The sequence below is a fragment of the Crotalus tigris genome, unplaced genomic scaffold (assembly GCF_016545835.1).
Source record: "Crotalus tigris isolate CLP2741 ecotype Arizona unplaced genomic scaffold, ASM1654583v1 scf7180000017575.500234, whole genome shotgun sequence".
Taxonomy (NCBI): Eukaryota; Metazoa; Chordata; class Lepidosauria; order Squamata; family Viperidae; genus Crotalus; species Crotalus tigris.
In genome coordinates this window covers 167948-192542 of record NW_024096486.1, presented here as the reverse complement: position 1 = coordinate 192542, position 24595 = coordinate 167948, and the positions used below count along the sequence as shown (strand labels likewise).

The 24595-nt window shown below is 39.5% G+C and overlaps 1 protein-coding gene across 1 annotated transcript; it reads right to left on the bottom strand.

The window, feature by feature from the left end:
* Window positions 1-1459: 1459 nt before the first annotated feature.
* Window positions 1460-21494, bottom strand: PHACTR3 (phosphatase and actin regulator 3). Its single transcript, XM_039357019.1, has 5 exons — window positions 20744-21494; window positions 10571-10632; window positions 5624-5764; window positions 3893-3969; window positions 1460-2065 (listed from the first exon to the last, which is right to left on the bottom strand). The coding sequence occupies exons 1-5, from the start codon at window positions 20832-20834 to the stop codon at window positions 2050-2052; spliced, it is 387 nt and encodes a 128-aa protein (XP_039212953.1). The 5' UTR covers window positions 20835-21494; the 3' UTR covers window positions 1460-2049.
* Between the last annotated feature and the right edge of the window lie 3101 nt (window positions 21495-24595).

Here is a 24595-nt window from a genome sequence, read left to right as displayed (position 1 = left end):
ATATTTATCTACTTTATGAAGAATTTCTGAATAATTGTATATGTTCTGGAGATACTGTGCCTTTGTATTGAGCTAACAGCTCATTATGATTTGCTCAACTCTGATTTCAGTTTCAGTAAACAGTAATCTATAGGGATTTTTTTTCTGCAAAAAAAGTTCTCCCAATTAAAATGAATTATGGAAAAGGAAAGCAAACTGTTCAATAGTATGAAACTGCAGACCAGGATTTTAAGAGTAATAGACCTTTGAAACACTTTTCAGCATAATCATCCTCCCAATCTTAGGAGTGGGGATTACTCACGCATATAAACTGCAACATATTTACGAATAACATCTTGCATAATGCAAAACCAGAATATTTTTAAGCATGCATAAACCAGACCGAGTACATATATTAATAATTTACTCAGAAGTGCATAGGAGAGAGACAGTGTTTGTCCTGTCGGGAATTTCATTGTGGGGTATGATTTTACTGTGTATTTTAGTCTTTTCTCTGATATCATTTTTAATGCCTTAACTCAGATTTGCACTGCTTGTGATCAATCAAATGCTGTCACATAATTATCAAGGCTAACCGTTTGTGATTGATGGTTGGTTGATTGATTATGTTCCTTCACGTTCTCAACTCTTAGCAATCACATAGACCAATTTTTCCTGTGATGATCTTTTAGATCTATCCCTAATCTTTTAGTTCTTCCAACAGTGAGCTGTTTATGAGATTAATAATTTTTAGCTGGTTGCTATATATGTAACCTTCATGAATTATGTCTGCCTGAATGGTTTAATGATTGCATAGGTCTGCATTTTCCATACCAGGGTTTTATTCAGCTGCTCTTTGCATTTTGTCTGCAATGTGGAGGACTTGTAATTCTTATGTAAGAAAATAGGTATGTACTGTACACTCAATTTGCAACATTACATATTTTTGTCCATTGATTTTATTCTTGCGTGACTTATCTAAAAGTATTGGCGGGAAGTGATCTGAGATCATTGGGTGTACAACTGCATTCACCAGATACTGAAGCAGTTGTGGTTGTTCACATCAGGATTCAGATGAAAATATTCTTTTTTAAAACTCATTTACTTCCATAACTCTTCTAATAGGAGTTCTTTCTCCATTAAGGAAGACTGTTATTAAATTTCACATCATATTGTGCAAACGAACAGATTGCAACCATTTCACACATACAGATATTCTGCCTTTTAATCCTGCCTTTTAAATAATTGTAGCCTAAAATAGGTTCTCGCCCTTTAACTACCATTTTTCCAATGAACTAGTTCAACGTCTCAGTTACCATGATAAAAAATCGACCCAATACCATCCATTTTTGCAGTCCTACGCTTGAATCTTCCTTCTAGAAAATATAAAACTTACGTGAGGGAAAGAAGAAATCAAATTGTTTCCTGTGCTCCTTTAAACTCTGATGCTAAATCCCATAAAACATGGAGGTCTGCGGAATTGTTTTCTGCAGTAAGCAATCATTTAATTAACAAAAAAATGAACAGGAGTTCAAAAAAAAGAGGAGTGTTTTGTTAGACATTATATATATATATAAAAAGAAAAGAAACAATATAGTAAATAACTTTATAGAACATGAACTTAAGTGTTTTGTACAAACGAATTGTGATAAGTTCCCAATGTCTCGTCACCATGATAATACTGAATGATGGTGTGCGCCGTGTCCATTACGTCGGAGGCCTTGGAATGGTAGAGCCTGTACATGCACAACATCTCCTTTCTCAAGATATGCAGCAATTCAGTTTAAAACAAGTAGCAAAGGAATGCAGTCATTCATTTCCTTTTGGATGAGTTTAATATTGTCAGTGAATTTTCCCACCCTTTGAGGGTTGCGGCTCCAAGGTGACGGCCTTCATTGGATAGATCTTTTCAAAGATGAGCTGCAGAGATAGAATTTGCAGTCTTTCCTGAACCTGAAACATCAGCTTCTCATAGACTGACCCTCAGAGAAAGGCCTTCATGTTTTCCCTGATGCATGTTCAGTAGTGGATATCAAAAAAAGTAGACAAATTCTTCGCAGAAGAAATTCTCTATGGCCTGTGGAATCTAGAAGTTAAAAGGAAAAAACAGTGACTATGGCAATTCTTTAGAACAGGGGTCCTCAACCTTGGCAACTTTAAGACTTGTGGACTTCAACTCCCAGAATTCCTCAGCCAGCAAAGTTGCCACGGTTGAGGACCCCTGCTTTAGAGGTTCTATCACAAAAAACAACTTCATGTAAGAAATGGCAGCATGCAATGACCTAAGCATCAGTCAGTCAGTCAGTTAGTTATTACCTACCTACCTACCTATTGGTAGTCAAATCAAAACTTTTATTTTCCTCAAAATTTTAAAGTTAAGGAGGAGCGGTTGCGTTTTTACTGAATTTTGATATTTTTTTGTGTGATATTTGATAACAATTTAAGAATTAAATGGCTTCTGCCCAAAGAAGTGCCACCAATTTTATCTTGAGTTCCTTAAAGTTAAATGTTTCACCTGAGCTGAAATCTCTTAAATTCATTTCACTTCTCAGTTTAGACTGGACTTTGGTAGCAACTCTGTGATTATTGCCAATCTTCCTATGCCAAGCAAACATAGTACATACAGTACAATAGCATCTGAAGAATTTCAAGCATGTAGACATTCTTTCATAAATTTTGCTCAGGTGAGGCAATTGCTCAGTAGATTATATTTGCAAATTGATTGCCATCAACAGATAGGTATACACACTTCAAGAGAATAATTACTGGAACTGCCTTTTGTAATTTTCACTGCTGAACTTGATCATACTACTGAATTGGTATTTCTGTGTACACCATAAGTTACTTTTTGTTTAAAAATGGTCTGTGCTCACTCAAATTGTGCTGAATATTTATTGATAATTTGACTTTTCAGGTTTGTTGTTGTTGTTCCTGTTTTTTTGCATAATAGCAGTGTATTTTTCATTACTTGACCAACTGGAAACTTATGCTTAGAGAATTACCAAGTAAATTGAGGTGAGTTTGGGATGAAAAGCAGACAGATCTGTTTCATTTCAATCACCTTGGGCACCCCAGCAACTCATGAATGAAGGCAAATAGGCATGCCCCGGCATAATGTTGCAGGATCCAACTGGGCTGGTCACCAGGACCAGAGGTTTAGTTTTCCGAGGTTTGGTCTTTCAGCTTCATGCTGGAGCCAATCTTGAGGGAATTTCTTATCAGAATGCGAGAAGGTGAAAGCTGGGAAGACTAAATCTCTGGTCCTAATGATCAACCCAGACTGCTCCAAGTCGTGGAAGAATGCTGAAGTAGGGTAGAACATTCTGCAGATTTTATAGATAATGATAGATAGATAGATAGATAGATAGATAGATAGATAGATAGATAGATAGATAGACAGACAGACAGACAGACAGACAGACAGACAGACAGACAGACAGACAGACAGATGATAGATAGAAAATTAGGTAGATTAGATAGATAGAGATGGATGATAGATAGATAAATAGATGATAGATACAGTGGTGGGATTCAGATATGTTCTCTGGGTGGATGCTGCTTCTGGAAGTCCATTCTGGGCCTAGGCAACGAAAGAATTAGCTACCGGTTCTACCAAACTGATGCAAACCGGCTGAATCCCACCACTGGATGGATGGATGGATGGATAGATAGATAGATAGATAGATAGATAGATAGATAGATAGATAAATAGATAGATAGATAGATAGATAGATAGATAGATAGATAGATAGATAGATTTGAGACACAGAGAGAATAGTAGATGGTACAGATTGGATAGATAGATGATAGATATAGATGGATGGATGGATGGATGGATGGATGGATGGATGGATGGACTGACAGACAGACAATGATATTCAAGGGATGAATACATACTATCTGGGCAACTGACCTTGTCAAATGCTTACTTGATGCATGTACCTCCATTTCATTACTTTTGTATTCATTTAGCTCTTTACGAATGGCTGCCTGAAAAATTCAAACAGAAACAAGGTGAATTAATCCTTTAAAACTGGCAAGAAAAGGCACAGCTTAAAATTTAACTGAAATGACATCTTATCCTTCTCAGTAAAGAATCATAAGCCCTTCCAATTGAACAGTTTCTTGAAGTCTGTTTCACATCCCTAGCTTGTGGGTGGCAATAGAGTAACTCCATCAATGGAGGGTTCCATGAAATGGCTCCTTTATAGGTTCTGTTTTTCCACCATACTTAACAAATCAAATTGAGCTGATTGCCATGTGTGAACAGGTAAAAGCCTAACGTGGTTGTGTTGTAAACATAGACACAAAAGTGATAAACGGATAGCGTTGCTCTCTGTTTTATATTCCACCCCCCACATCCAAAAGTATGGGTAAGGCCCCCAGCTCTGCCCATAGTGTTATAGACTTCAGTTATGCCATCCCAGTTTTTTTACCTTTCTAACAGTGTTTCTCAACCTTGGCAGCTTGAAGATGTATGGACTTCAACTCCCAGAATTCCCCAGTCAGCACAGTTGGCTGGGGAAATCTGAGAGTTGAAGTCCACCCATCTTCAAATTGCCAAGGTTGAGAAACAGTGTATCTAACTATATTGTTCAAAAGCAAAACATCGGGGATTGACAGTGTGAGACTGTCAAAGATGATAACTCCCTGGTTATCTAAGGCGCTGTAAGTTGAGAGGCCATATAAATATTCTTAATAAATCGTAATAAAGAAGTGAATTGCAAAATCACACCTTACTGTGCTAAATAAAGATCGATATGCCTCTCTTTGGATCTATCTCCAGCTTGATGGCACATGGCCAAAATATGTGAATATATTCTCAATTGACCTGTTGTACTATTCTTATATGAGCAGCTTGGCTGCAGTGATTTTTCATTTCAGCACATGGAAGGAAAATCTATTTCAAAGATTCATTTCTCAATGTAAGCAAGGTATATTGCAAAATCTTAAATGGAAATATAAACTGTCACGAAGCACCACCTACTCAAAACTACTGGAGAAATCAATAAGGCACAGGAACCATTGAAGCTCAACCATTCTAAGTGGGGATAGGCATTCACCGGTATCACAATAGGGTACCTTATTCTTTGTTTCCTCTGATGAAAAAGCCTTATAATCATTTAGGAAATTATTTGCTGAAATGGGTGGCTGTAAAACACTTTAGAAAGAGTGCAGAGAACCGCAACAAAGATGATTAGGAGACTGGAGAATAAAACATGCGAAGAACCATTGCAGGGATTGGGTATGTCTAGTTTAATAAAAAGGACTAGGGCTGACATAATAGCAGTTTTCCAATATCTAAAGGGCTGCCACAAAGAAGAGGGGTTCAACCCATTGTCCAAAGCACCTGAATGCAGGACAAGAAGCAACGGATGGGAACAAATCAAGAAAAGAACCAACCCAGAACTAATAAATTTTCTGACAGAACAATTAATCAGCGGAATAACTTGCCTCCAGAAGTGGTGGATGTGCCAACACTGGAGGATTTGAAGAAGACCATTGGACAACTATTTGTCTGAAATGGTTCAGGGTTTCCTGCCTGAGCAGGAGACTGGACTAAAATACCTCCAATTTCCCTTCCAACTCTTGTCATTCTTTTATTCTGTTAAAAGCATATGTTACAGAAGAAACATCACAATACCTTGTCTGCTGCTGAAAGCCTGGTCCATGGCTTGTCTGCTCGTCGGTCGTAATCCTGTGCTTTTGCCACTTCCACATAATCACTGAATCGGATGAGGATTTTTCTGTCTCTTAATTCATCAACCGTAGGTCGTTGATTAAGCTTTGGGAGGAAAAATTCATGAAATGTAAGAGCTATAAAAAATGACTAGGATGAAGAATATTAATGGAAATGTCTAAATTTCCTTTCTGCTGACATTTTTGGGACACAATTAGGAATGTAAGAAAAAAAAACAGCATGCAAAAGGTATTCCTGTTTGATACACTTGTTCATTCATGACCAAAGTTTAGAGTATGACACTCCTTGGGCTACTTTAGAATTGTTCTGTTGTAAATAGCAATAGCACTTAGACTTATACGCCACTTGATAGTGCTTTACAACACTCTCTAAGCAGTTTACAGAGTCAGCTTATTGCCTGCAACAATCTGGGTCCTCATTTTACCGACCTCAGAAGGATGGCAGGCTGAGTCAACCTTGAGCTGGTGAGAACCGAACTGCTGGCTATGGGCAGAGTTGTAAACTGGATACCTCCTAAGAAACTTTTTAATACTTTTTAATGCTGTGTTTAGTACTTTGAAAGCTTCTCTGCTTCTGACATGCCCTTCTTTATATATTACATTAGGTACATAATTTCTTGATTTAGGTTCTGAGTTCCCAGCAGAGTATACCACTAGGAAGGCACACCTGAAAAATATATTTTGAAACACAATCTATTAAAACTATGAACATGAAAAACCTATGATCAAAGTTGAACTTATGTCACACAGAATCCTGGACCAAATGGACCTCTGAGGCCTAAGTCTCGCAAAGTATTTCTTAAAGTCTGATGGACTGGCATTCAATAATGAATGCCATGCCTTGTCATTGCTTGTGTTGGATGTGCCCATCCCCATTTCAGCATGTGTGGGTGCCATTTCTCTGATAAAAATGTAGTGGGTATAGGAGGAGGATGTCATTTTTACAGATCTGTGTATAATCATTCCTGCGCTTAACGTGCATTCCAGTGTGTTCTTGGCTCTAGATGGCAAAACATCCCTTGAAACTCTGCAGTAGAAAGCTTCTGGACACCTGTCGGAGCTAGACCTGCCAAAAATTGTTTACAGCCATCTTCAATGTTCTTAACAATCTTTCCCCTTTCTGCTGCCAGCTTGCTCACTCAGCTCCTGGCAGCAGGGAGAGAAAACGGGTGCTTGGCGCTGAGACCGGGCACGTCTTTGAAAGAATCCTTCACTTCCATGAAGCTTTGTTCAAAAACTCCCTTGAGGTTGGTCTGCAGATCAAGAAGTAAGTGTAAGCATGAAGCAAGCCCGTTGCTCCACGTTACCCTGCGTTGCAAACAATCTTTTCTGAGGTAACACTGCAAGAAAAGGGAGAACTTGGTCTAGTGGTTAAGCAGGGGTAGGTAACCTTGGGTCTTTCATGACTCATGGAGCTCAACTCCCAGAATTCCTGAACCAGCCATGCTGAGGGGAAAGGGAGAGGTTTCCAAGCTGAGCTATGCTGGCTCAGGAATTCTGGGAGTTGAAGTCCACGAGTCATAAAGCGGCCTAGGCCTAGGCCAGAGATAGGCAACCTTGGCCCTTTTATGACTCATGGACTTCAACTCCCAGAATTCCTGAGCCAGCCATGCTGAGGGGAAAGGGAGAGGTTTCCAAGCTGAGCTATGCTGGCTCAGGAATTCTGGGAGTTGAAGTCCACGAGTCATAAAAGAACCAAGGTTGACAACCCCTGGGTTAAGGCATCAGGCTAGAAAGCTGGGTGGGTGACTTTGGGCTAGTAATGACTAGCTGTTGCTGTTGTCAAGGGAAATAAGAAAAGAAAGGAGCACTGTGTTCACTGCCTTGAGAAATAATAAAGGCTAAATTTATTTATTTATTGGTTTATTTATTTATTTATTTCAAGGTAATGAAACTGAATTGCATTCCCTTCATCGTGCACTTCTATTTGTCAGTGCAAACATAAGTTGGAATCCGTATAGATAGCCCTCAATTTACAATAGTTCGCTTAGTGACGGTCCAAAGTTAGAATGGCACTGAAAGAGGGACATATGTCCCCTTTTCACACAACTATTGCAGCATCCCCATGGTCACCTGATTGAAATTCAGACTCTTGGCAACTGACTCATATTTATGACGGTTGCAATGTCCCGGGGCAGGGGTGTCAAACTGCCGGACCATGGGCCGGTTGCATCATGTGGAGGCCGTGCCCATCCCAGCTCTGGCAATGCGAAAAAAATTGTGATATGTCGCAACACGTCACGTGACGTGGCAAGTTTGACACCCGGGTCCTGGGGTCATGTCATCCCCTTTTGCAGCCTTCTGATAGGCAAAGTCAGTGGGGAAGACAGATTCACTTAACAACCGTGTTACTAACTTAACAACTGCAGTGATTCTCTTAACAATGGTGGCAGGAAAGGTTGTAACATAAGGTAACATTCACTTAAATGTTTCAATCAGCAACAGAAATTTTAGGCTCAATTGTCGTCGTAAGTCAAGGACTACCTATGCTGTCCACTATCTTACTAAAGGACTACAGGTAATCCTCAACTTATGACCATAATTGAGCTTGCAATTATGGTTGTAAGTTGGGACAATCGTTAAAAAGATCATCACGTGACTGCCCCAATTTTACAACATAACTTGCAGTGATTTTAAGCAAACACCATGATTGTTAAGCAAATGCCATGGTTGATAAGCGAACCCTTTGTTCCCCATGGGTGTTTTTTGCTGGAAACCACAAATCAACATCGGTTTCTGGCAAAAATGTCATAAATCATGACCATGGAATGCTGCAAACAGCCATAAATGCAGGCTGGCTGCTTAGTGCTCAAAAACATAGTTACGTGACCACATAGGAAGTTTGAATCCAATTAAGTACCTTTTCAGGGTTCATAAAAACAGAATCATAGGACTGGAAGGGACCTTGGAGGTCTTCTAGTCCAACCCCCTTCCCTAAATGGTTGCTAAGCAACCAGTAGTAAGTTGATAACCACCTACATTCAGATATTCTCTCTTTTAAGGAATAGAGAGTGCAGCTAATGGGTTGCTAGGCACTTCCTGATAACCAGTAGATTTGTTGGCTGTGATAATTTCCTATAATCTAAAAGATAATCGTTGTGAAATTCACCGCGAACAAGACCAGTTCAAGAATGGATGCCCAAGAACAAAGAAGCACACAATGTACATTTGTTGCCAGGGGATATAGTACTACTTTCCCACTCATTCAGTCACTCAGCATCTGGAAGGATTTGAAAATCCTACATGAGGAACTTGGATGAAATGGCAGAAAATTTCACTCTCATCTATACTTTCTATTCATAGAACCTGAAAGTATATTGAGAGGGAAACTTGCAGGAGCTTTTACAATGTATTTTTAATACCAGACTATATTTAGAACTTCCACAAAACATTTGTGCATTCTCTTGGGGAATGAACGAACAAATGCATCCCTTTCTGAGAATTGTTCTTAGGTAGCACTTCTTGTTACTGGCATAGAGAAATGTAATGTGGCTGATTATCAGAAAGCTTTGGCTCAGCATTAATTCCAATTGCTTGCATTAGGATCCTGTCTCTTGTAAATAAATACCCAGTCCCATTTTTAACTCTGTATATTGAGTTTTTGGTGTGAGGAGTCCCTGACCTAGAGAGAGATCCATACTGAGGAAAAAAAATTGCAAAATCCTTGCCTTCTATTCAGTTTGTGTGCAACATGCTTAGGTGTGATGCAATAGGAATCTTCCTCAATTATAAAATTGTGATACATTTAGCACGTCTTCTAACTGGATCTAAAATCCAAGCTGATCAGACATAATCCCTTTTACTGTTTAATAGAATCGCAGAACTTATAGATTTATGAGATAACTTTATAGGTCATCTAGTCCAGTCCCCTTCTTAGAGTAGTCATTCACCAAATTTGTTCCTGACAGATAACCATCCAGCCCTTTTTGAAAACTTAAGGAGCGATGGAATCAACCATAGCTCTAGATAAACCATGATACTGCTGAGAATTCTTACAATCAGGAATTTCCTCTTGAACATGAATCTTATTTTCTTTTATTTCAACCCACTGATTCTTGTCTTGTACTTAGTTTCTGCAGAAAACAGGAAAATTCCCTCTTGTATAGCCTTTTACATGCACCTTAGTCATCTAATTTGCAAAGCTAAACACACCTAATTCTTCATAAGGTTTGGTTTCCAGTTTCCTTAGTATTATAGTAGCTCTCCTCTGAATTAACTCCATATTCTGTTTAATGCCCCAACAGGACACAATATTCCAGGCATTATGTAGGGGTAGAGTAGAGACTACTCTGTCATTATTACCTCCTGTGATGTGAATGCAATGTGTCTGTTAATGTAGACCAAAATTGTATTGGTTTTTTTAGCTGCTGCATCACACGGCTTTCTCTTATTTAGATGGTGACCCAGCAAATGGCCAAGAACCTTCTCATACACGCTGTTGCCCAGCCAGGTCTCCTCTAGCTATGTGTTTAATTTTGCATATTCAGAGAACAATAATACACTTGTCATAGTAGAACCTCACACTTTTAGTTTGGCTCAGTTACCAAAGCTGTCAAGAAAAGCTTGAAGCATGAATTTGTCCTCTGAGATGTTAGCCAGCGCACACATTCCTTATTAAGCTACATGCAAATGGTAAATTGCTGTCCAGCAAAGGATATGATTTAATTATGCTTATTTTTGGACTGTATCCAAAAGACTGTATAATTCTCTCAAAGGTGTTATCAGAGGTGAGAAAAAGTTGCAGGACCCACTCCAAAGCATCTTCTCACTGCTAGTCAGGTTTCAATAGCTCAGACAACATAAGTGAGAAAATCAGTTTGGGAGCAGCAGCATCGCAGTAACTATATGTTAAATATTTGGTTGAGACAGAGAAGATGTAGAGGGACCTTACCTTTCTCGTCAGCCTCTGCTTGATCTCTCTCCTTTCCTCTTGTTCTGTTTGATCATTCCTTTCTGCAGAAAATATGAAGAGAGAGATGACTTTCCTCATCAAGACCAACTTTGCTGCCCTGTCTTTTTCACCACCAGCTCTATTTACACAGCTCAGTCGGTTTGGTATTCTGCCAGAAGCATCGCACACTCCTTAGCATGAGGGTTACACAGATGCCAATGTCAGTTCTCCTCGCTGGTGGCCAATTAAACCGGACTTCAACAAATGTGGATCAGCCAACCCTGTTTCTCCATCAGGACAATGAGGAGTGTTTTCAGAGGGAAAATCGATAGACTTTTAAAAGTCTAAATGATCGTTTTGTGATGCCACATCTCTCTCTGAGTCATCCGTGCTGCCCTTACAAGCTGGAACATTGTAGAGAAGCTGCTTCAGGGAACACACGTTCCTTGTACACTTACTCGGTTAGGCTCCTGTAATTTTGTTGATTAATTTATAACAATAGCCAGCAATCAACACCCATGCATTCCTTTGCCTTCTAATATTCTGATGATGCCGATCTTATTATAGATTCTTTCTACATTTGGCAGAGAGGGCGGGGGAAGAAGGGATTCCTTGTCTATAAAAGAAATTGTTTCTTAAAGAGATACTCTCTGTAAATCCCTTCCCTTTCATACACCGAAACTATTAGTATTCAAGCTTGGTCATTTTCACACAATGGGGCTAAAAATAAGCACGGCTGCAGCTGCTGCAACACTGTGTGAAATATATCCTTAATTTTCAGATGTGAGTTAATGGATTTTCTATATCAAGGGCTGCCTGTCGCTAAATTAAGCTATGCACGTGTGACCTGAAAAAAAGCAGGTTTAAAAAACCATTTTAGGAGAAGGGAGGGAGGGAGGGAGGGAGGGAGGGAGGAAGAAAAAGAAAGAAAGAAAGAAAGAAAGAAAGAAAGAAAGAAAGAAAGAAAGAAAGAAAGAAAGAAAGAAAGTAAGAAAGATAGTGGAACAAATTTGCATTGCATGTTGTCACAGTAGCCCCACTAGAGGGCATTTTCTGCATTAAATCAAAAGCACAATTTCTGCATCCATCAATTGGTTAACTAGCATTAAAAATGGTGCTTGAAGGGGGGGGGGGAGGGAAGGTATTTTTAGAGTCCAAATCTCTATATTTGCTCCCTCCCAAACTCTCAGAACAGAGGCAGCCACATGGTGCTATTTATGGAAGGAAGGATAGTAGCTGTTTTCAGAGACACCGTAACTGGAGAGAGACTGAAATCTTTGCAGACTTGACAATGAGCAGCTGAAGCTCTGTCTTGAATATGAATTAGAGGCTTCAGAAAAGATGTGGTTTCTGTTTAGGTAGCCTCAGATATATTTTTAAAAAGCAGGAACACATGCCACCGGTGATTATAAAATGTTAGCAACATATCTGTAGGGCATCATATTACCTACAAATTGCATTTGTAGAAAGAATTAGTAGGACCATGCAGTCCTTCAGATTTTATTTCCAAAAGACATTTCAGAATGAATATGTGAATGCTTGTAGCACTGATATACAACTTTTCACAGCCGTTTCCTTGTTTTCCAAGATCATGTGGCAGCTGCAAAGGGCAAGAACACATTCCTAGGAAAAGATGTAGCTGTTTTAAAGAGTTGTAGAGCCTACACTTTTGCTCTGGCATTCACTAAAGCAGCTTTCTGGGTTTTACTTGCTATTTCTTTTTCTTTGTTAGATGTATATTATGCACTTTATTCAAGAGTTTAAGGCAGTAAAATAGCCTTTTTTTTTTTTTTTTTAGAAAAGTCTTATAGGTTTTGCTGAGGGAGCTTCCGTGGCTGAGGGTGGATTTCAACTATGATCTCCCTGTTGCTCTTGAATGCAATAGCTGCACAGCCCTAATAATTAATTTCTAATTTAGCCGGAATTTTTGCTTATGAACAGGAGGAGGAAGGAGTGGGGAATAGCATAGGAATGGAAATCGCTACCTCAGCTGCTATGGAAAACCTGTCAAGGAAGCAGTCTTAATTTTGCATAATAGGAAAATTCATGAGCCTCCTGAAATAACATTGACTACTAATCATAAATGTATTTGAGCTGGTTGTATACACCCCTTTTAGGACTTTCAAGGTCCAAGATCTGGACACACACACACACACACACACACACACACACACACACACAGTGGGTGTTGTCCAAAGTCCTCCTCTACTGTAGGAAACTAATCTTTTATGAGATGGAATAGATTATTAAAGACAGTCTAAATCAAATCTAACCTATTAGAAGGAGGAGCATGGCAGTCTAAATGAAATCTAATCTACACTATTCTCATTGGCATCCTGAACCCATCCATTCCATCCTGTATTGGATGCACTCCTCCAGTAAAGGGACACAAAGAGGCTTCATGCCCATTCAAAAGAAAATTTGACCCTCTCTTTTTCACACTCAATTTATACATTACTGGTATCTGTGGAGATTCCCAGTCCTCCAGGTCATAGTTGTCTCAAAAGTGCTTTTTCAAAAAGCAACTGGACTGTTTTTTCCTAGAAGAAGAAGGAGAAGGAGGAGGAGGAGGAGGAGGAGGAGGAGGAGGAGGAGGAGGAGGAGGAGAAGGAAGAAGAAGAAGAAGAAGAAGAAGAAGAAGGAGAAGGAGAAGGAGAAGGAGAAGGAGAAGGAGAAGGAGAAGAGAAGGAGGAGAGGAGGAGGAGGAAGAAGAAGAAGAGAGAAGAAGAAGAAGAAGAAGAAGAAGAAGAAGAAGAAGAAGAAGAAAGAAGAAGAAGAAGAAGAAGAAGAAGAAGAAGAAGAAGAAGAAGAAGAAGAAGAAGAAGAAGAAGAAGAAGAAGAAGAAGAAGAAGAAGAAGAAGAAGAAGAAGACATTTTGTTTCTCATCCAAGAAGCTTCATTGGTTCTGGCAGAATAGTAGAAGTGATGGAAATCCTTCCATCTATCTAATCTTAATCTAATCCTTCCATTGCCCCCACATTCTGCCAGAACCAATGAAGCTTCTTGGATGAGAAATGAAACTACTTCTTCTTCCCCTTCTCCTCCTTCTCCCTCCCTCCTTTCCTCCCCTCCTTCTCTTCCTCTTCCTCCTCCTCCTCCAGTTTCCTTTTGAAAAAGCACATTTGAGACATAACGTTACTGGTGTTTCCCTGAATTAACATCCATTTGGTTTCAGTTGCATATAAATAATAGGTTTTTCTTTTGTAGTACTTTGGATCGGATATCTTAAAGGTGCTTCAGGGCTTGCAGGAGTCAGAGGTAGCATCTGTCTAGCCTTCTTAAAATGCTCGTGACTTTTCCAAGGATTGCAAAGACACAAGTGCTTTAAGGTCAGGTAGGTATCATATATATGCTCCTATGTGCTTCAAAGCACCTTAAAGGAATCAAATCTAAAGGGCTGCACCTCCATCGTACATCAAATTAATGGCTTTAGCAAATCTAGCAAGTCCCCATGGCATCATATAATGCCACTACCACTACTGTCAAGAAGGTGTGCTACTTGTGTGGGAATAGTCCACCATGTGTCCATCCCACATGACTTCAAAGGCATTTTCTCCCCAAGAAGCCACCGCTCCAGCTTAGGTGTCTGCTTTTTCTTGCCCTTGGGGGATGGGCTGACCATTTGATCTTCCCTGATGACCCAATGTGACCAAATCCTGCCATGCAAGAGGGATTTATAATATCATAAAGTTACACTACTGCCAGGAAAATGAATGAGCCCCGTAATAGCAGTCTGCTCTTCTACCTATTAATAATTAAGTATCTGACTGCAGGCCTGTCATCTTAATGAGACAACTCCTTCGGCTCCAAAGTGGCAAATGCACCAGTGTAATTTACACCCTTGCTCTTGACAAGGTTTCTAAATTAGCTACAACACTGAAAGAATCAGTGGAGTAGGCCTGGCGGGGCAACCAGCAGCCTTGGGAAGAAAGCAAAACCAAACCACTCTCTCTTTCTTTTCAAACATGCCCAGGAAAATCTTGAGGTTTCAATGGTACCATTGCTCCTTGGCTCAAGGAGCCCATATAATGAAAGGGGGCTATGAGAATAACCTTGGGAGATAGGAGGAAGGAGTCACATAATAGATAAGAGAAACCTGAACCCAGAGGAAGGATGGGGATGGGAAAACATCTCAGGAGGCACCTTCCCTAGTTCTTTGGAAAGGGAAGGGAGCTTTCATTCTGTTACTGTAACTTTAACAGTAAAGTTAGTGTTAGTATTTACGCATTTGGTTTTCTGCCTGCACTACTTTGAAGGGCTGACATAGGGTGAGATGGAAGGCACTCCTTCTAGAGGGAGATTCAAATTTGAAAACCATCAGGTGGAACAATATTTGTCAATACTAGCAATACTAGTAGACACAGCAGTAATTCCTTGACATCTAAAGTGGGAAAAGAGGGAAAAGAAGGAGAAAGAAGGAAGAAGGAGAAAGGAGGAGGAGGAAGATATAGCAGTAACACTAATTAGAAAGGTCCTTCTCAAGCCAGTATGACACTGGAGTAGGAGAAGACTTGTCTCACAATGACAAATGCTGGTTCAGCCCTAGTTAGCTTTTATTACACTAAAGTTGCTGCAGTAAAAATAATTGTCTGTCAAACTTACCATAAGTATCATCAAATCTCCCCCCCCCATATATCTTATCTATCATATTTATATGCCACCCGTCTCACAGAAATGTGATTGATTACAATTGATTACAAATGATTTCTTGTAAACCTAGAAAGGCTCTTCTTGAGAAAAGCAGCACCAAGGTTCTTTGACAGCACAGTCGGCGAGACTAAAAGCTGAGAATCACTAGGCCAGCGGTTCTCAACCTGTCGTCCTCTTGGCACTATCTATCTATCTATCTATCTATCTATCTATCTATCTATCTATCTATCTATCTATCTATCTATCTCCCTCTCCCTGCCTGGGCGCTTCTCCAACCAGGCTGGGCAGAGCCAGTGGAGTGGCCTTCCTGCCCCCCCTCCCCAGCCAGCTGGAGCCGGGCAGGCTGGCGACCTTCGGAAGTGAGGCGAGGACAGGCGAGGCGTGCTGAGCCCTGGGCGTGGCGGGTGAGTGGGCGGCGTCGATGCGCACTTGGAGAGTCCTTAGGGTTGGGGATCACCACAACATGAGGAACTGTATTAAAGGGTCGTGGCATTAGGAAGGTTGAGAACCACTGCACTTTAGGCTAACATATAAGCCTAAAGGTTATTTCAAGATTTGAGGTTTGTCCAGCTAGAACCATTGTCATTGACTAGAATAGAAAGAAAAATAATGGAAGAAAAAAATGACAATGACATAAGGTGCCAGAAAAAGAAACTAGTGGGGGTGGGGGTGGGGGGAACTTCAGTTCACTTGGACATCTCATTCGTTTAAACAAGAGCATTTAATGCAGCAGATAGAATGTATGAGTCAGTGACATCACTTTGTTGCTAGAAAGCTGCTATTCAATTCTATTTAGTCATATATATATGTGTGTGTGTGTGTGTGTGTGTGTGTGTGTGTGTGTGTGTGTGTGTAATGTCCAAGTGATCCAAAATTCACCCCACCCCCTCACTACTTTCTCCTTTGAAAGCTTCAAAATGCTGCCTTTCTCCCTGCCGTACTTTGAATTAGGCTGACAGGGGAAATACTTCTGGTATTTCTTGCCAACAAAACCAATGATATTATTCTGAACAGTTGTGCAAGGAGGGTGAGTGAATAGGTGAGATCAGTCCTGCATGATGGATTAATCATGCGGAATACAGTCAGAATAATTTTCACATCTACCTGCTGGAAATGCTGGCGTAACTTCTTAGCACAGCCAGGAAAGCAGGATGCTTGCTGGATGTATGCTGATGTGGCTGCTAATGTTCCTCATATTTAAGATTTAAAAATGCTTCTGACTATCAGCAAGCCCAGAATAGCCAACATGACTGAGTATATGTCACAGACATAAGCTTAAGCAACCCTATTGGTCAGACATGGGATTTAAAACTCTATCTATCTATCTATCTATCTATCTGTCTGTCTGTCTGTCTACCTACCTACCTACCTACCTACCTACCTACCTACCTACCTATCTATCTATCTACCTACCTACCTACCTTTCATCTTCTATATATACTGTATATATATATCATCTATCTGTCCATCCGTCTGTCTGTTCGTCGGTCCATCCATCCATCCATCCATCTATCATTGGTTTCTATTTTCTCCTCCTTACAGGTAATTTTTCAGCTCAACTCCCATACATAATACTGCATTAGAATAGATTGCAGTCATCACTGCATGGCTATCTGTCTAATATCTTCCCCTTCCTGTCCAGAAATACTGTATCTTCCAGAACAAATCCCCGGAAGGAAAAAACTCAAAATCTATGGAATAATTTTAGCCCTGTTCTAAAGGCACCTGCTCTAATGAAGATACCGCAGCTTAACTATTCTGTAATTATATTCCTGAGATTTGTAACCTACTACTGCTTGTTCTAAGCCTGGCCAACCAGCTTATATGGACTATAGAACCAAACAGGTGTGGGAGATTTCTAGAGGAAGACTGAGGTTGGGACACTGCAGGATCTTAATTTACCAGTATGGAATATTAGTTAACCTCTGGGAAATTGCAAAATAGCTGTCCACCCTTATTGTGGTGAGGAGGTCCCAGAGATCATTTTGCCTTGGTCCTCCTTTGGTTGAGCCTGGTTGGAGAAACCTGAGTGAGAAGCAGAAGCAACTCAGCCGCATTTCTTTTGAGTGAATTTGACCCAAATTTCCGGGGTAGGTAAAATGAGGACCCAGATTGTTGGGGGCAATGTAAATATATATATACATTGCTTACTGGTGTACACCGCTTAGAGAGTGTTTGCACTTAAAGCGGTATATAAATCTCATAAATAAATAAATAAATAAATGAACAAAAATATAGACCATATTTAAAAAAAAAGAAAATGAAAGTTAAAAAAAATTACTTTTCTCATAGTTCAACTGTTTTTCACTTGCTATTTATTACACATAAGCAGCAGGACAAAACACTGACAGCTCCACATTCATGGAGCAAAGGAAGACCTTTTGATGCTCACACAGCATTAGATCATGATATTGCACTGGCTTATGAAAAGGAAGCTATGGGCAGCTATTTTGGCTCCAAGAGGTATGTGCACACAATTGGAGCCAATGACAAAAGCAAAACCTTGCTCTTTGATCTCCAGCCCATCTAAAAATCATATTCCTGATTCAAGGAATTTACAGGAGATATCACCTATCAGCTTGCTATCAAACCTACTGTAGCTCCGGCCTATATGAAGATAACCTTCAGGCAGAAACACTCCCCAGCCCTGCTTTTGGATATCTTTGTAGAGCTAACTTTCTGAACAGCTTTCAACAAGCTTTCTTGATATATGTGCATGGCCATCTGCTTGGTGGCGTGTCTGGCACACAAGAGATTGGCACTTTCATTGGAAAGATGGAAGTACATTAAATCCATCAGCCATTTTCTCACAGGAGTAATTCCCGGGAAACCCCAGTAGAGTAGCCACGGTGTCTGTAACTGATATTGCAAAATAATCATCATCCAGGGTGGAGGATAGTCTCTTTTTTTTATTCTGCTCATCTGCTGTCAGCTCAGGCCAGGCCTTTGGCTTCACTGCCAGTGTTCAATTCATTATGACAAGAGTACTGGATATGAGATAAAAGTTCTTTCTGGTTCTGCAAGATCATCCCGACATAGGGACGCTTTGTCTTACTGCAAGTGTGATAATGAAATGATGTTGGATGTAGAACTCCTTTTCACATTTGCCAGTCCTCTCTGGATTAGACACCAGTTGCACACATTTCTATATAGATATTTGCATGACTAACTGTGAAGATTATTATACTGTGTGTGTGTGTGTGTGTGTGTGTGTGTGTGTGTGTGTGTATAAGTTTACTATATATCACTACCACCTTTGTCTCTAGACTAGACTAGACTAGATTTGACTAGAATAGACTAGACTAGACTAGACTAGACTAGACTAGACTAGACTAGAATAGAATAGAATAGAATAGAATAGAATAGAATAGAATAGAATAGAATAGAATAGAATAGAATAGAATAGAATAGAATAGAATAGAATACTGTATTGGCCAAGTGTGATTGGACAAACAAGGAATTTGTCTCCGGTGCATAAGCTCTCAGTGTACGTACAAGTAAAAGTGATAATCATGATCTTCCTTCCTTCCTTCCTTCCTTCCTTCCTTCCTTCCTTCCTTCCTTCCTTCCTTCCTTCCTTCCTTCCTTCCTTCCTTCCTCTCCAATTGTTTTCTACACTAACAAACCTGTGAGGCACGTTAGCTTAAAAAAAGAGTATCTTTGTTCCACAGCATACTTTAGTTGCTTATTGAATTGATCCATTAAATTAAACCAAGAAACCAAAGTTCCTACCCAACATCTTAAGACATTTAAAAGGTTAACGATGAACAACTTTAGCAAGCATGAGTGCAACAGATCCAATCTGTTTAAGCATGTTGTGTGAGTGCAGCCATTGGCCATCTGGGTCTCCCAGACTTATTCCAACATCTTAGCCATTGTAACCCCACTGCCTCTTGGCTGCACTTTGAATGCACAATGTGAATAACATGTGAGTTCCATGCCACAATTGACTCTCCTTCATGGGAACCTATGGAGCATAGAAAGCCCATTGGGTTGGAGAATAGTTTACATGTATGCTTATTCTCAGTGCAGACGTGCCAAGACTGCAACAGATGTGAATTCTGGAAGTTGGGTAAAGACTACTCTAAAAAGACACTTTCAGCTTCTGAGATGCCAAAATGCATTTTCTTAATAACCCTCTGAATAATTTGATAGGGTAGAGTTACCCTATTGCAGTTCTTATATTGCATATAAGGGGACTGAGAAGATGAAGAAGCAGCTATCTGAATCCATTGCACAAAGCTATGGCAGAAAAGAGAGTTGACCAGCAGCTGCATGAACTCAGCAATAGGCTTTGGCCAAATTATGCCCAGTCCACTCTGATGCAAGTTTGCGTAGGAGAGAGACCTGCTTGAATCCATAGTTGTTTGCAAGAAATTGACTTTGGGATTGCAATCTGCCTTATTTTTGCAAAATATCTGGGCTTGTCCTCTCTGTGTTGGAGATGAAGGGAATTGCATCTGCCTTAATCTTTTGATAGCATGTGATTTGAAAAGCATAAATCAGATCACTTACTGACTGCATTTCTTAACCTGGATACTAAATCGACCCATTTTTCTGAATTTGTAAATACATTGAGCCATACAGAACGATGTAAGCACAGCTCTTCCTCTCCTCCCCCTCCCCCACTCCATTACTAAGCTTAACATGTTGAATAAATGCAGCTGCTAGGTCTTTACCATTTAACCTGATGAAGGGTGCTGTGTGATAGTGGAAAAAAAATAGAAAATGTTCAATGCCTCTATAATAGTCTGGTGTTGACTAGAAGGGATAAAGTCTGAAGCTCTGAGAAATGGGCAGTGAGTGAAACAGGATGCAGTTGGTGGAATAAAGTTGGATGTGAACTGATGACATTGCTGTAGAACTTACACAGCTATGGCACAGAAATTTACCTCTTCGTGGTTTAATTAGAATTTGTGTTGCCTAGCAAAATTAGAAGATTCTGCAAATAATCTGATCATTCTTCTGCCTGGAAGCAGCAGTACACTGTACTTTTAACAGTAAGAAGCTCCAGTTTGGGGTCATCTTTAATTTTCCTTCTTAAAATACATACAGTCTAAATTTGGTTACTGGTACACTAGGTCAGAAGCTAATAAATGCAGACACAGCTCCAAAAATTCTGCAAGACTCAGTAGGTGTTCTCATCCAAGTGACTTTTCACTTAGCCTCAGTGCTCGACAAGCAAAATGGGAATAATTGTGATATAGTTCACATGACTCTTCTGAGACCGAAGGGAACAAAGAATTCAGCACACTTGAGATATCCTATATATTATATTCCTATGAATACATGTATTACTACACTGTAGCCTCTGTCAGTTTTCTTAAATGACTACAGAGTTATTCTAAGAATAAATATTACTTTCTGAGCCCAACAACTTTAAATAGGGGAAAGTTTCTGCTTTCTAATTGTGCATAGAGTAATAAACACACTTTCTCCTTCTAGCAGAGGACACTCCATATTGACACACAGAACAATGAAACATTTCGAGTAGCTCAGCAGAGAAAGCATTCCAATACTCACGTTTTAAGATATTTCGTCTTTCAAGTTCCTCAACAGCTGGTCTTTGGCTCAATCGCCTGCGAAAGAAAATCAAGATGACGTTTTGTACCATTGTCTCTTTGATTTGGTTTGTCAGATCTTTTTTTTTTCCAGTTGCTCAAGTCCAGTTTTTCCTGAAATCAATCGGAGTTGGCTTTAGAGTTAGGTCATGGGCAGGAATCAAAGGCACTCAGTCTGCCCTTAGAGACTTTTCTCTTTTTCATCCCAAATGCAAGAAAGAAAGTTCTTGGCTAAACAGAGGATAGCTATTTCTGTAGTTGGCTTCACTAACCCATATATTTTCTCTGGCTCTTGGCAGAAAAAGAAAACTGGGAATATGGTATCAGGAATCAAGAGGAACTTTTATTCATCTGTCTTTCTTTCTTTCTTTAATAAAAATGAATCAAAACACATTTTTTTCCGCCAGCCCTGTCTGCAGTGGGTTGCTTCCTTATTTAGGATCACCAGTGAGATCTATCAGGACAGCATTTCTCTTTGGCAGGAAATAATTCGGATTGTGTGAGCAGGTGGTTCCTTGAACAAAAATGTGACAGCGCTGCCTGCTAGCACTGCATATAAAAGCTGTGCGTGTGTGAGTGTGTGTGTATGTGTGTGTATGTAGCAGCTCACAGCATCACGAAGCATCTACTTGGTTTGTAATGCCTCCCCTTTTACTAGAGCCTCCGGATTGACTCTGCAGGATCAGATGATCACAGCCACTGTGATTGGATCCTGCATCCCCAATGAGACTTCAACCCCCCCCTTCCCCTCCAGTCCCAGAGCTTTGCTCTGTAATATCTATCCTGTAATCTCACAAGACCATTTTTTTGTCCCAGCAGAGGTTTTTATAGGGGTTAATGGATAGGGGTTTAAATTGCAGCCTGTGAAACACTAAATACATCAATGAACAATGGTATAGAGAAAAAGAGAAACAAAGGGAAGAAAGCAAAGAAAGAAGGAATGGAGTTGACCAAAAGCTGTGGTTGGTTTGCTGGTGTGCAAAAAAAAAAAAAAAAGGACATTGGTTTTTAATAAAATCTTTCCTTATCCGATAAGCAAACAAGCTCTGCTAGCACTGATAAAACAAAGGAGAGGTAGGAAAGTCTCCTAGGTAGACACAAAATTATCTAGTATGAATGGCAAAACAGCGGGAAGGGTAGGCTGAAAAGAAGAAAAAAAGAAATGTATTTCTAACAGTATTACAAATGAAACATTAGAGAAATAATATGGACAAATACTACATAAAACAAAATATTATATATATATATATATATATATATATATATATATATATATATATATATATATATTATCACAGTTTATGTAGTTGGACAGAGATCCACTCCTACTGGAAGAGAGTGATAATTTTGGAGATTCTTTCTTCCTACACATCCCTGATCCACAAGGGAGCTGGGAAAATCCCACCCAGAGCAGCACATGAGTTAGTTAAAGGATGATGGGATCAAGGCATCAGAGAATCATTTGTACCTTCAACACGAAACTTGTGGATCTCAATTCTGTTCTTGAACAGAAAGAGGTGACAGGAAATCAACCCGTCACCTCAAAATTAAGTCGTATACTTACATATTTGTAAGTATATTGTATCATCCTCTCTCTCTCTCTCTCTCTCTCTCTCTCTCTCTCTCTCTCTCTCTCTCTCTCTCTCTCTCTCTCTCTCAGGATTTATACCCCTTGTAGAGAGCTGGTCATTTGCATCCTTGCTGTCTGCAAGGAATATAAATCCTTCTATTCCCCACCATCCAGTCAAAGCTGAAGAAGCTTCTTGGATGAAAAGCAAAACGTCTTCAAAGAAAAACAAGAAAGTCCAGTTGCCTTATGAAAAAAGCACTTTTAGGACAACTATGACCTGGATGACTGAAAATCTCCATAGACATGTCCCACAATCTCATTACTTTAGGAAAACTAATCATAGTATTGATGGGAATTTCCATATACTGTATTCATGTATTCCATAGTAGAGAACATACGTAAGAGTTGAGTTGTTTAGGCTTTTGGTCCTCTTTGAGCTTGTTTGTTTTCATGCAGATGCTTCTTTAACAGGCTAGGAAAGATTATTAGTGTAATTTGTGGGGCCCCATGTTAATTTTTATTTACATAATTTTAGTCTGCCTTTATTATTTTTATAAATAAAGTAGCAAACATATCTAATTAAGGAAATTAAGGAAATAAAAAGGATGGAATTAAGGGAGTACATTCCCATCCTTACTTTGACAATTTGCTGCAAAATTTTTGAGTGCCCATTGGGTGTAAATGTTGTCCATGTGTTACAAATTGTTCATCTCTACCCAAAGAGCAATTTCCCATCTGTTGTACTGAAAGCTCCTAAGCACATCTGAATTTTCTATGCTTTCTGATTTATTATACTGTAGATTATAAGTTACCCTTGGAAGAGATAAGAAATATTGTTCTTATTTTGTTTTAGAATGGCCTCAGTTTTCTTTTCTGCATTTCTATAGTTGCAGTTGATCAGGCATGAAGTATTGTTACTACCACTATTTAAACTAATCTTTCATTAAAAGAGAAATGCTTCTCTGTGCAAAATTACTCTGACATTTTGTGATACCGGTCACTCCTTTTCCATGTGCTATTGCAGTGATGGCAAACCTTTTAGAGACCGAGTGCCCAAATTGCAACCCAAAACCCACTTATGTATCGTCGGGTGCCGGGTGGCATGGCCCATTGGGTGGGCGTGGCATGGGCATGGCTCATTGGGTGGGCATGGCCCATTGGGTGGGTGTTGCCTATTGGGTGGGAGTGGCTGTGGTGATAACGGCAGACTGGGTGGGACTAACCTTTGCCAGATCTTTTTTTTCCCCGCGAGAAGTTGAAATTGATTAATTAATTGAATCTTTTTTTTTTGCATACGGCAGCGGAAGCCAAAAGCAAAAAGGTTTTATAAAACCCAGCTGAAGGCCTAGAACTGGGGCGATGGTGCACATGCCCACAGAGAGGGCTCTGTGTGCCACCTGTGGTACGTGTGTGCCATAGGTTTGCCACCACTGTGCTATTGGATCTATGTTGCTCTTTGCTGTTGTTGCTATCCAACATGTTTACTTTCTCAGCAAGAAATTAACTTATATATATAAGAAATTAATTATATATATAAATATATATACTCCATCTACATCCCCAAACCTAGGAATATTTTACTTTCTCAGCAAGAAATTAACTTCTTTCTGAGATTTGCTTGAAACAGCAAAAGGAAGAATATATATGAATATATATTTATAAATATATAAATACATATAAAGGTATATACTCCATCCACATTCCCAAACCTAGGAATAAACTGGAACATTATATTGTGCTGAAATATGCATTTTCACCAAAGTCTCAGCTCAAAAATGCATAAAAAAGAGTATATCATCAGAAAAAGTCAATTCAGGGGAAAGATGTGTATTAAAAAGTCTTCTATAGATAAAATCACTTACAGAAATTGCCTATTAGGAAGTGTGCATGGACAATGGTATAAAATTAAAAGAAATGCATGCTAATATATATTTGAAATTTCCTGCTGACGCACAGAGAAAAAATGCAAAGTGATGCAGAAATAAGATCAAACTTCATGTAGGAAAAATGAACCTGGTATTTTGTTCTTATCAAGACAATTGTATGCCTCGACATTTCAAAGTCCCCCCCCCCCAAAACCAAATCATTGTGTCCCCCAAAATCAGAATAAAAGAATGAAAATTTCCTCAAAATTACTTTCCAGTAGTAAAAAGAAAATGCAGTCATATCTGTTAAATCTAGGACATCCCTTTCACACATGCAAGTCAACCCTTAAAGCAATTAGTCCTTGTCCAAATTTTGGTC

What these genes read in the sequence shown, in the direction of transcription:
- PHACTR3 (XM_039357019.1), bottom strand. Translation starts at nt 20,834, where the DNA reads ATGGTACAAAACGTCATCTTGATTTTCTTTCGCAGGCGATTGAGCCAA. An exon ending in AGCAGAGGCTGACGAGAAAG is followed by an intron (nt 5,765 to 10,570) that starts GTAAGGTCCCTC and finishes TTCCTCCCAAAG; the next exon opens with CTTAATCAACGACCTACGGT. An exon ending in GGCTTTCAGCAGCAGACAAG is followed by an intron (nt 3,970 to 5,623) that starts GTATTGTGATGT and finishes TGAATTTTTCAG; the next exon opens with GCAGCCATTCGTAAAGAGCT.